We start from the raw sequence: 13,318 nt of genomic DNA on the forward strand, positions 1-13,318 counted from the left end.
TCTCTCTATCTCCATTTTCCATCACTGAATCAGCAGCGGCCCCTGAGTGTCACAGGGCCGACGCTTTTGGGACCTGGAAAGCAGAGCACTGCAAGGCAGCCCGAGCCCTCAGCACCGGCACGGCCACTCACCTTCTTGCCCCCGGTGACGGCTACCTTCTGCAGCTTGCGGTAGCAGTATTTGGCATATGTGCTGATGGGCAGACCTGGCAGGAAGGAGAAAGGAGCCATCAGCCCACAGCGCCGTGCAAAGCACCAGCACAGCAGTTTGCACCGACACAAACATCCACCCCCATTCTGTGCAGCCTGTTCTGCAGGCAGGGCAGAGGCTGCTGAAACCTCCCATGGAGCACGCTGAGCCCTCCCGGCCCTGGAGCCGCACGGCAGGAGGTGTCAGTGCAAGTCGGTACTTGGGCTCCGAGGGATCTGACCTGTGACTCAAGGCTCGCAGCCCTGCACACACACAGTCTGACCCCTGACTCAGCACCCAGCATGGGCACACATGTGAGCATGAGTCCCCCTTCCCTGCTGCACGGCCGCAGCTGTGGGGCTCACAGGCACAGGGCAGGGAATCCAACTGCTGCTTGAGCTCAACGAGCAGGCAGAGCCAGCCTCCTGCCAGGAAAGATTTCAAGTGTTTTAAACAAACTGTTTATGATTCGAACGCTGGGATAGTGAGAGAGGCAGTGGCGTGCCAGGGCTGGAGAGCCAGAATCAGCACTGAGCCTCAATGAAGACAGTGAGGGGAAGTGCAGAAACGCACAGGGTTCTCTCTCAGTTTCCCAAGGGCCTGCAGGAAGCTTCCTCGCTCTCCTGGCTGCAGCCTACTCCAGTGCAGCCTTCACACATAAAACTGAGGTGTGCTCTTGTGAGGCAAACCTGGTGCACCGGAGCCTGGCAATGTCACTGCAAGAGCCACAGCCTTCTGCAAGAAGGGCTGCCCTTGTGTTTGGTTCAGCTCCGAGGGCAGCAGAGCCAGGATTCACAGCACTAATCCCCCTGTGACACCAAGAGAAACATTTGCACTGACAGAGCAACTGATTGCTGGGAGAGTTTTTCCAAAACTGTTGGCCTTTTGTTCTTTTCCAAGTCAAACCCGAATTGCTTGCTGAAAGCACTGAATAGATCTGCCCTATTTGATTCCCTGCCAGGCTTAAAGCTTGCAACAGAGTTCAAAATACTTGTGGCTTTTAAAATCTACATGCTGGTCAGATGCTGCTTATTTCAGAGCAGCCTTTCAAGAGCTCCACAGGCCCGGTAAGCTGGTCGGGATCCTGGAGTTCCTCAAATGCTCTCAACGCAGGAAGAGGACAAGCTTCCCCAGTGGAGCAACACGTCCCTTTGTGCTGAAGGAGACACAGCAGCATCCTGCAGGCACGTCCAGGTGAAGCTCACTTTCTGCTTTTGCAGAAACTCCAAGGGAAAGGCCTGAACCCCAGCTGAACCCCAACTGCCTGCAGTGCATGCCCTGCTCCAGCTCACCAGGCCCTGCAGCTCCATCCCTGCTCATCCCCAGCTCCATCCCCAGCCAATGGCTGCAGCCAGGACAGGTGGCCTCGGCCTGGCAGAGCTGCCGTGGGGTAATTCCACTGCTGTGAGCGCACGGCGGGCTGATGGAATCCAGGCTGAGCCGCCATTTCCTGCGGTCCCGCAGCAGCCCTGTGAGCTCAGGAACAGAAAACTCCTCACAGCCCACACAGTGAAAAACAGTTTGCAAAGGAAAATATTTTTCCATGTGCAGGCCTAAAAACACACGCACAGAGCTTCTTGAAGAACCTCTCCTTTTAGAACAAGTTAAAACCCATGCAAGGCACATGGGGGAACATACCTCCTGGAACACGCTCTCCTGCCAAAAAATGTCTTAAAAATGCAGCAAACAACACGGACTGGGAGCCCAGCCCTGAACATGGACTTTCACACGGCAGAAGCTGCTGTGTTTGTGTGCCCAGCGCTGCACCCTCACGAGATCCTTCTGCACCTTTAGTTTTCACAGCCCTGCGGACCCCGTGCCAGCACCAAGCTGGCGGCTCATTATCTGCCTCTTTGTACAGCTCAGAGCGAAGGCCAGCAAACATTCCTGCGGGATCAGGAGACAATCGTCCTTGTGAAAGCAGATCATTTATTTCTACTCATTCTTCTGCCTTTCAATGGGTTACTGAGCCGTGAAAGGATCTTGCGCCACCTCCATACCTCTGCCCACAGAGAATTAGGCTGGAAGACGAAGATTGCATAGGTAAGCGTGGGAAACTTAACAGTATTTCTTTGGGTGCCTGTCAGATGCTGAATGTTTGCTCGCCCTTGTGTTTGCTTACAAGCTCAAAGGGTGAGTGTGGGGGAATCACTTCTCTGACTCCACTTTTCACTGAAAGACATGGATAACTTCACATATATCACCAAATTCTGTTTGAAGACAGTACATTCAACTTCCTTATAGATTTCTCTGTTAAATTCTTGCTAAATTACCAAGCATCTAAGTATCTCGTGGCTACTAATTAACTTCCCAAAACAAGCCCGCAGCTTCAGGAACCTCACAAGGCAGGCAGATGGGGATGGAGCAGACAGAAGAACCCCAAGAGACAGCACGGACACCCCGGCACTTCCAGCAGGATGGCACTGACTGAGCTGCAGCTTCTCGGGGCTCCTGAGGTCGGGCTCCAGAAGAAGCCTTCCCATTGCTGTCACTTGTGGAACCCCGCTCCGAGCAGCTGTCCAGCCCTGCCCCGTGTGCCTCCTGTGCTGCACTTTGCTCTCTGTGCCTGTGTGCAGCAGGTCAGCTATCATAAAACCCTACTGCACTCCCAGAGTGGGTCTTTTGATTGCAAGGAAGCGTGTGGAGTCCTGTGAAGGGAGCAGCACATGGCTCATCATCAGTGCCCCAGCAAAGGCCACAAAAGCATTTCTGATTGTCCGGTGCTTCTTCCTGCAAACCTAAAAAAGCTTCCTTGGTGTGCTGTTTGAGTACAAGTTCTTACCTCTGTATTTAAGTAAAAGCTACCTCTATCTTCTTCCTAAGCCCAAGTCCTGCACACAGCACAGGGGGAATCACACAGCAGAGCCTGCTTAGCCCACAGGTGGAGCACGCCCTCTGCAGAGCAAGGGAGCTGTCCTGTAAGATAGCAAAGTCCCTCCAACAGCAGCACGGTGACTTTTCAAAGGCTCGGAATGGGCTGAACTCTGCAGGGCCTGAATAGAAGAGGAAAAAGCCATATTCCTCCCCTGAACGATGAGGCCACTACAGGTCTCTGCTCTGAGGCCCACAGGAAGGCTGGCTGGCTCACACCAGGCAGCAGCTCTGCGTGAGGGCTGTGACCAAGGAGCAACCTGGGCTGCCTGCCACACCTGCAGGTGCCACCTGAGGGCAATCTCTGCAGAACTGCAGCTGCCAGGCCCCCACTGATGCACCTGCATGCTGGATCCAGGCAGGAAGCAGCATCCAGCTTCCCCCAGTGAAAGACACTGACTGAGGCTGCCCCAAACAAACTGCTGCCTGACATGAATGGACAGACTTGGCTCCAGTTTCCAAGAAACAACATAAAAACTTGAACAGACTCAGTCTGGGAAGATTTTAGGCCAGACAAAGTATTATCTGTCCTCTTGCAAGCAGCAGTAAAACACGAGTCTGGAGTAACGTGAGCTCTTGTCCATTCAGCACACTGCAAGAGCAGAGGGACTGCCCAGTACAGGAAGCATGGGCAAGGGGACACCATACTTGGGCAAGGCAGAGCTCCCACCAGATCTCAGTGTCCCTGTGAAGGTCCTCAGGTTGAGTGGTGGCTTTCAAAGTCCATAGCAACACTGACAGGTTCTTTTCACAGTGCTGGCTGGTGTGGTTTCTAACACTGGAATATGCCATAGGAAAGTCCGTGGCATGTACAGATGGGCTGAATGACAGCCCCAGGTCTGTAGCCAAGTTTAAATCCCTTTTCAGTGAGTAAAAGAGTTCCCACTGCCACCATGGGCACCTATACCCCCCCACTGCCCACCTGCACCTCTCCCTTTTGCCCCATGCTCCAGCCAGACCCCACACAAAGCCCTGCTAACAAAACTTGCTAAATGTAAGCTTATGCACTCAAAGAAATGGTCTGATTTTCAGCAGAGCTCAGCAACCAAGTGTATCTGAAGTCAGCACAGCCCTCTATCTAGCTCCCTGCCTCCCTTTACCTTCCTCCTCGGTGTTTTGTTTCCTCTTTTTCCTGGATTTTGAGTTCTTCTTATTCTTCAGATCCACAAGCTCCTTGATGCGCTGGGCAACTGAAAAGTCAAAGCACCACTGCATGAGCAAGAGGAGACCAAATGCTCCCTGTCCTCCACTCCTTCAGTGTGGTGGAAAGAGGCTCTGCATTAATACTGTGGCATGATAAAATCCCAAAGCCCAGCAGTGCCCACAGACAGGAACAAAAGCAACCGGCCCAGCTCCAGGACAAGGAAGGTCTGCTCAGGGTACCTGAATAGGTACCTGTGCTCCTGTACCACAGCCAGCTCCAAATGCAGCCTCTGAGGGGCTTGAGACATCACTGAGCTTCAAACAGCCGCACAGTTGAGAAGGGGCTCCAGGCAGCAAACTGACAACTAAATAAACCCATTGCCCAAACACCAGCAGAAGCAATAACCCACTTAAATAGTTAATATTACTTCTCCCCAATGCCTGGAGCCTGGTGCTGGGAAAGAGGGATTCTGCTCCAGGAACAAGCATAGCTGCAAGGAATGGTCTTGGGGAGAATCCTCAAGAAAACCCTGATGAATGCTGCACATCCAGCATTGCAGCATTGCTGCCCCCTGTATCCAGATGTGCTGGGGCAGAATCTCTGCACCTGTTCAGAGGATTCATGGGAGGCACAAACCTGTGTTTGAAGACAAGCGGGAATAAGTGTTCTGGTTTTTGAGACTGGACAGGTCACAACCAGCACTGCTGAAATAGGCACAAATCAACCAATAAATACCCTCAAGGGAGAAGAGCTGATGGCAACTTTCACCTGCCAAGGAAGGATGGACTCCCCTAGCATGTAGTGCTGGGGAACAAAGCTCTGGCTGTGACTACCTGCTTACTGCCTGTTTCTTACACAGAACCCACCAGAGCGCTGCTGGTGTGCATGAGGCACTTACTGTTTTCATCACTGTCCAGGTGGCGATAGATGTAACCTTCCAGATAGGACTGGAATTTGGGCGATGGGGAGAAAAAGGCCAAACTGATGGCCATCAGTTCCCAGCCCCACGCCAGGCTTCGGTAGCACGTGTTATCTGTTGTCTGCCGGATCAGCTGTATGTACAGCTCGTCCCGTAAACCTTGCATGCTCCAGCACTTGGTGACCGTGACCAGCGCCACATGATTGCGGTCCATGCGAGTCTGGCGATCTCCCATGTAGCTCTGCACCAGTTTGAACATCTCACATGCCTCTTTTTTGATGGTGCGGTTGCTTGTGATGAGCATCGGCTTTTTGATAGAGCCGCCGTTCCACGACAGCATGTTGGAGATGGAGATCCTGCGGCGGAAGATGCCTTGGGTGTGCATGTTCAGGTTCTTAGAAGCCCAGTCTGCCATGCTGCTCTGGGAGATGGGCTTCCGCAGGGTGTTGTAAGAGAAATGGTATCCCATACAGCTGCCGGGCTGTGCGCTGCTCTCCTGCTTGGGGTCCAACTCTATTGCTCCAGGCTGCAAAGGAGAAAAGACGTGTTAAAAGCAGCTTAGCTGACTCCTAGACCCAATAGGACAATTCACAACAGCGGGTCATGAGGCTACCAGCAACTGCAAAGCAGCGCATCTGTACAAAACATGGCTTTGTGCTGTTTGTTGCTGACAACTGTAGATCTGCAAGAGCCAGCCTAGCACAATCGCATACTGACACTGGCCCCAAGGGCAGCGCCGGGGCACAGAGTAGCGGGGCTGCTTGTCCAAGCTGTCCCAGAGCTGCTGACAGGAGCTGGGCTGGCTCCTCAGGCACCAGGCACACAGCAAAGAGCCGGGTGCCCCTACTCCGCACTGCCAGCCACCCCAGAGCTCATGAGCTCCAGGTACAAGTCCACCCAACACAGGCACACAGGGCACACAGCTGAGACAAAGGGCTTCTTTCCCACCAGACACCATGTGCAATCCCACATGCAGTGCTTGCCCAGCCTTCTTCCTCAGCCATCTCTAAGGATAACTACATAATAAGAGCTCTGGTATCACTGATCCCAAGAAAATTACAGTTAATAACTACTTGTGAGAAAAATACACTCATTTTGCCAGTCTCAAATTCAGTTCTGGATGGAAGCAGCAGTCTGGGGCACACACTGAACTCAGACACCCAGCGAGCTGATAGAGGAAACAGACCATTTTCTTTGACCTCCAGTTCCCACCTACAGCCACTAAGTGCTGAACAGCCCACAGTGCACACTGCGTTCTCCAAGGAGATCTCTGGCTTGCAGGACAAAGCCAACCAAGATGATTTTGTGGTTTTTGGTCTCAGAAGGGAAGCTAAGAAACAGGAATCATGTAACCTTTTGACACAGCAAAGGCCTTCAGTCAGCCCCAGAACACGTTACTTCTGACACACACAGAGCACTTCCCTTCTCTATATGGTGCATCATGGACACACCATGCTCAGCTCTGCCCTGTCCCTGTACCAAGTCGCAACTCCAGCTCACCAGAGCAACCCGAAACAGGCAGGGAGCTTTGCTAAGTAAGGATGTGCAAATCCTGCCCCTGCATCCCATTCCCCACCAATCCTGAGCATCCCAGCTCAGACAGGATACACGAGGGCAAAGGCAACCAAAGAAAATGTGAGCACCACTAAAACTTCAGGTAGCAGACCTACAGTGATGAACAAATGCCTTTCAATAGGGGACATAACTGCCCCACTGGCATTGCTGCAACAGGGTGCTGCATGTTAACCCCCTGGGCTGACCCATCTGCATCCTTCTAAGCTTTCACTCCCTGAGATTCACTTTCAAGCTCTTAGACAAAGGGCAGAACAAAATGTAATGGGGCTTCCTGGCCACAGTACAAACCACAGCAGTGCCAAGGACCTGCTGCACAGGCAGTTGTGCACCAACAGGTGTGCACCAACCCCTCCACCACCTCCTCTCCTCCCTGCCTACAAAGCCACTACCATGAGCTGCTTGCTGTCCTGCAGGCACAGCGCTCAGCATGCAGCACACGCACTGACCCCCGGAGCAGCCCAGGCTCAGCACCACAACACTCCAGCAGACACTTGAGTTAAGCTGGGTCAGACTGGGAGGTACCTGGGAGGAGCACCGCGTGGCACCTGATGAAGCCAAGCTGGTCCGGCTGGTCACATTCTTTTCTAAAGAATCTACTTTCTCAAAAGTCCTCTTTTGCCGCACTGTGTCCTGTGGAGCAGCCACGTCACTGGGGAAGCTGCCCCTGCTCTCCAGGCCCTGTCTGTACAGAGACCTATTACTGGCTGAGACGTCATCCCTCGAGCTCCGGTTGATGCACTTTTTCAGGTGGTCGGACTGGAATCGGACTTTGCTGCTCTCTGCGGGGATGCCGCTCTCCAGACTCTGAGCATCAAGGCTGGCTTTGCTTCCCCGGCAGGCTGCTGACCTGCCCACCACGGCACGCATCTCAGCAATCAGCTTGTCATTCAAAGCCGTGAGCTCACTGCTGCTGCCCACTGAGCCGGGCCTCCCCTGCCCTGTGCCTTGCCTCCTTCCTTTCCTTTTTCTCAAGCTTGGAGAAGGGCCGGTTGAATAACCGGAATCCTGATGGCTTATAGCGGTTGGGTACTCTTGAGTTTGCAGGCTGTTCTGCCGACTGTGGTGGGCTTCTATGCTCTTGAGAACGTTGGCTTCCAAGATCCTCCAAGACTGCTTGAAGCTGTCCTTTGATACCAGCTGACCAGGCAGCTTAGTAGAGGCATCAACTGTTGCAGTGGCAGAGTGGGAGAGTTTGGAAGACTGGTCAACATTGACCATGTGTTTGATGTATTCTCTGCCAGCTGGGCTGTACTCAGTGGAAGAAGGATTTCTTGCATGCTTCTTTGCAGCTTGCTGCTGCTGCACACTTGGATGCTGCAATAATTTGGTTGGTTGCAGCTGCTTCTTTAAGCTATTGCTTGGTGACCTTGGTGGAGACATCCCACTCACACCGATGCTCTCAGTGTCCATATCTACTGGTGGCTCGTCGTAAATTGGAGACTCTAAAGATGGCTCATCATATATAGGTGCAGGGGAGGCATACTTGGGGGAGGCAGGCTGGGGGGTTCCTGTCTGGCTCCTTGGAGGAGTCTGAGAAGCTGGACCATTCATCAGCACAAGGCAAAACCCGCCGTTCTCTGTCTTTTTGATTTGCATAGACTGCTTTCCTTCTCCGGTAGGTATTTGCTTTGTGGCTCCAGGGCTCTGGGACACGGATTGAGGCTGAGCATATATGGCTGGTTTTGAGAGAGATTTCTGGCTGTTGGTCTCTGGAGCGCTCTGCAAATGAAGGGAACTGTTTGAAGAGCCCGGGACCTGCTTTAAACTGTTCACTTTGACCAACATGGCAGCTTTTGTGCCTGGCAGAGGCTGCCAATGGGTAGGAGTCTCCCTAAAGGAAGAAAGACACAAATGGAGAAATAAATAAGAATGTTATTAATTGAATTATCTTCTACTTCTGCCTCATACCAGAATGTTGATGTCAAAGCGCATGGAGATTCCCCGACTTGCGTGGGCTTCTCATAGATTTTTTGTTTGTTTTTTCCTGGAGATCCCCTTCCTGAAATAAAAACACACTGCTGCTACACACATGAGAAAAGTCTGAGTCCTGAGGAGCAGAACAAGGAGATGAAAGAAGCTCTTTCTACTGCAACCTATTTGGTATCAGTAGCACCAAGACAGGAAGCAGCCTACTCTTCCAAAGGCTCATTAACTACAACAGCAGACAGAATGACCAGCTGAAGGCCAGTAAGCTTTTCTAAAGCGCTCAAGCAGCTTGCGGAAAAACTACTGAGCCACAGAATGGTTTGGGTTAGAAGAGACCTTAAAGAACATCCAATTCCCACCCCACTCTGTCATGGGCAGACACACCTCCCCACTGCATTAGGCTGTCCAGGGTCCCACCCAGCCTGGCCTTAGGGACTTCCAAGTATGGGCCCCAACAGCTTCTCAGGGCAGCCTGTGCCCGTATAGTAGAGCATTTCTTCCTAAGATGTAACATAAATCTCCTTTCTATTACTTTAAAGCTGCTCCCCTTCTCCTATTCACTACACTCCCCGATTAGGAGTCCCTGTCTTGTTGGCCCCTGTAGGTACAGAAAGGCCTCAACAAGGTCTCCCCAGAGCCTGCTCATCTCCAGGCTGAACAGCCCCAGTGCTCCCAGCACTGTAGAGGGGTGCTCTACAAATAACCCCATGTTTCCATTGCAGACTGTCAAACTATGATAAAAATCCTTCCAGAGCACAGTTATTTTTCTAATCTGTTTGTAAATCCATGTTTATTTTACAACAAAACCCATGAGGTCTACAGGAAGTGCTATGGGATGGACGTCTCCGGTTTATGGGATGTCTGGTAGATCAGGTAGATCCTTCCAGTACAGTCCAGATAGCCACAGATCTGGTTCCCTTGGCTCCATTCAGCTCTCATGGCTTTGCAAACCTCTGCTGCCAGGGATGCTCAGTGCCTCATGACGGCACTCAGCATCAGACACGACCAGAAGGGTCCCTGCAGCCTCCCAGTCCCACAAGAACGTTCTGCAGTGTAACACCACCCCGCTGCCAGGTAGCAGCTGCACTCAGGCTGTACCTGTGAGCTGAGAAGGCAGAGAAAAGGCTGTGGAACCAGCCAGGCATTTCAGGTCTTAAAAGGCACCACCCCCTCCAGGAAAAAGTCCCTTTGGATCTGGCCCTGTTTCCCATGCTCTGTCCATGTATCTGCCCTCAGTGTCACTGGACAGACCCCAGGGTGCACTGCCTGTGCACAGGAGGTGCTCCCAGAACGCTTCAAAGCCATTTGTCCCTATGCAAACCATAGGGGAAAATGCTCTCCACTCCTCCCTGCCGACCTGCCCTCCATGCCCTCTGCACAGGCACATGGACCCACCTCCACCACATGCCTGTCCTCCTCCCCAGCCCCACCAGGCTCACTGGGACACCCCAATCCTCTGGGACAGGGGTGGCATTCACAGGGGGCCCTGCAGCCCACCACATACCGCTCCTTGCCTGAGCATCCCTTCCTACAAACACTGCTGAAAACACAGCTGTTCCTAGAAGAGCTCCTGGACCAACCTGAAGAACCAGAGCAGCAACACTCGGTATGCTTTTAAATAAGACTTTTGACACCCACCCAACAGGGAGAAGCTCCTCATTCACACCGGACTGCAGCAGGAGTGGGCAGCCCCTCACTGCCCCAAGTCCTTCCCAGGGGTGGGGAGCAGCTGTCCCACCCCTCACCTGGCCTCTCCCTAAGGGAGGAATTGAACGTAAAACCGAATTCACAAAATGGAGCACTCCCTTGGTCTATAAGCTATGCTCAGCTATTCTTCACCTTCACAACAAAAGGAGATGGCTGTGGAGTCCCCAGAGCTACACCTGGATGGAACAGCTTGTAGTAGAACCACCTGCACCTCCATATAAACAATTCATTTGGGTGAAACAAAAGAAACCTCCGGAGCTGGCAGAGCCCAGCACCAGCACCAGCACCAGCACCAGCACCAGCTCCCAACTCCATCTGCTAAAAGGGGATGGGCCCTCTGTGTTACAGCCACATGGCACAGCCACACAGGAGCTGCTGCTGCCCCTGGCTCACTGTGGCTGTGGGTTGGGTGTTAGGACAGGATCAAACAGCCCAGCGTTTGCCCATTCCTGGAGTGTCCCCTGCTCAGCTCCACTGGGACATCCCACAGGGACAGTGCAGCCATGCTGCTCCAGCCAGACCATGCACCATGGACCAGGAGCTTTGTAAGGAGAAGTGAAATCCCTAGAAGCGTGCCATACGAGAGGTTACCAGTTTGATCTCAGACACAATGTGTCACCTCCAACCTCTCCACCAGCAGTACAAGGCACCACTGCAGAGGATGAGGCTTTTCCATCACCACAAAAGAGCTCTTGGTTGCCCCAACCCCACCCCCAGACACCAAGGAGATCAAGCAGAGGGGAACTGGGACTTCCTGATTTCCCAGCACAGAGAAAAGCTCAGCCTTGTTCTGCTGAGCAGCACAAGCCCTGATGGGAGGAGGAGCCAGCAGTGGAGATGTCCTAGCACAGCCTGCTCTTGAGCCACCAGCATGAGACTCAGCTGCGTCCCCTGAGACACTTCCTTCGAGGAATGCTTTCAAGCAGCTCCAATATAAACACCACAGCCTGGCGCTGGCTTTCCCAGCCCGCACCCAACTGCAGCAGCTCTTACCAGTCTCCAGCTTGCTCCTGGACTGCCCGTTGTTTGTTCTTCCCTCCCAGCAGCCTGCAGAAGAGGCCCCACTCCTCAGCTCTGCCCTTTCCACCAGTCATTTTCCTGGTACTTTCAGAAAAGCCAACGAACAGGAATGCTGTACGCCATCAGCACTGCTGCTGCCACCTGTGGTGTCTGCGCTGGATGTGGGGATGGAGACTGGCACAGACCCATCCAGATCCACCTCTGTAGACATGTGCAAGGCTCCGTGAGCAGGTCCTGCCCCAAGGCCAGCAGCATAAATGTACACGGAAACAAGTCCGTATCAGCAATCCTGGAAGGGTTTCTTTTATCATAGAATCATACAGTGGTTTGGGTTGGAAGAGACCCTCAAGATCATCTCATTCCAAGCCCCTGCTGTAGGCAGGAACACCTCCCTCTAGACCAGGCTGCTCGCAGCCCATCCAACCTGGCCTCAAGTGCTTCCAGAGAAGGGGCATCCACAGCCTCACTGGGCAACATGTTCTAGTGTGTCGCCACTCTCACTGTAAGGAATTCCTTCCAAATACCTTGTCTAAATCCACTCTCTTCCAGTTTAAAACCATTTCCTCTTGTCCTGTCACCACGTGCCCTTATAAGAAGGCCCTCCCCAGCTTTCCTGTAGGCCCCTTCAGGTCCTGGATGGTTGCTATAAGGTCCTCCCCTGTCCCCGCAGGGGAGGTGCTCCAGCCCTTTGATCATCTCCGTGGCCCTCCTCCAGACCTGCTCCAGCAGCTCCATGTCCTTCTTGTGTTGGATGCTCCAAAACTGGACGCAGTACTCCAGGTGGAGTGTCACAAGAGCAGAGCAGAGGGCAGAATCACCTCCTCGACCTGCTGGTCACACTTCTCTTGATGCAACCCAGGATACATTTGGCCTTCCAGGCTGCAAGTGCACATTGCCGCCTCATGCTGAATCTATTATCATCTGACACCCCCAAATCCTTCTCCTCAGCGCTGCTCTCAAGCCATTCTCTGCCCAAACTATATCTGTGCTTGGAATTGCCCCAGCCCACATGCAGGACCTTACACTTGGCTTTGTTGAACTTCATGAGGTTGGCTTGGGCCCAACTCTAAGTTCTTTTATGAAGAACTCAACACTGGCATTACTTATGCTGGGGACTTGAGAACCATAGGTCTCTAATGAAGTATAGCAGAGATGTAAAGAGGCTGAGGGACCCTCACAGCCACCTCTATGGGCCTCAATCACCTCTGTGTCACACATCCTCTCCAACCCTCCTCCCACTCCCCCTGTTAGCATGGTAAGCCCAAGTGCAGCCTGTCCCCACTGCATGCCCTGTGCCTGGGTCCAGCTCTCTCCCTCGTGCCATAAGGAGCTTTGGCATAGCTCTGCACATGGTGAGGAGCTCACCAGACACCTCCAGAATGTTGCTGGCTGCTCTCAGACCCAGGTCGGTCTCAGGCTGTGCAAGGGAACACTTCCAGAGGCTGGACAGTGGAGATGGATAATAAAACAGAGTAAGAGCACAGAGCAAACACACCACCCAGCCAGGACAGGGTTCCCAGGTCCACCACCTCCCTCTGTGGTCTCCCAACAAACACGGTTTCTCAGAGCAGCCATTTCTCCAGCAGGCACAGAGAACCATCTTCCTGCAGTGACAGCAGCAAGTGAAAGCAGCTGCCATTTCCATGGGGAGGTCGGCCTCCTAGCACTGCCTGCACAGTACTGGGCTGATCTCCAGAGAGCCTGCTCTGAGCTTGTGTGATGGGAGGGCAGGAAAAGCAGCAGGGCAGTGAGGGAGAGACCATGACTGGCACGTAGGAGGAGGGACCTGTCACCAGCAGTGTGTACTGGTTTGAGAGCATCCCTGCCCCACTTGAGGTTGTGGAGAGCAGCACCCAGATTTAGCGGCACTGGTGGGAGGCACAAGGGGAAGGCGGGACACAACAGGCTGCTAAAAGAATAGAAAAACCCTCAACCACCAAGTATTACTGAAAAAAAAGGACTAAATC

The 13,318-nt window shown here is 53.0% G+C and overlaps 1 protein-coding gene across 1 annotated transcript in view; it reads right to left on the bottom strand.

The window, feature by feature from the left end:
* The window catches only part of LOC140259200 (rho GTPase-activating protein 39-like), a 42,476-nt gene that overhangs the window by 6,236 nt on the left and 22,922 nt on the right, over nucleotides 1-13,318 (bottom strand). The window contains 4 exon segments of the mRNA XM_072350284.1: nucleotides 132-205; nucleotides 4,161-4,250; nucleotides 5,103-5,649; nucleotides 7,221-8,529. Of these exon segments, the coding sequence (XP_072206385.1) occupies nucleotides 132-205; nucleotides 4,161-4,250; nucleotides 5,103-5,649; nucleotides 7,221-8,529 (2,020 nt within the window).

The sequence above is a fragment of the Excalfactoria chinensis genome, chromosome 15, assembly GCF_039878825.1.
Source record: "Excalfactoria chinensis isolate bCotChi1 chromosome 15, bCotChi1.hap2, whole genome shotgun sequence".
Lineage (NCBI taxonomy): Eukaryota > Metazoa > Chordata > Aves > Galliformes > Phasianidae > Excalfactoria > Excalfactoria chinensis.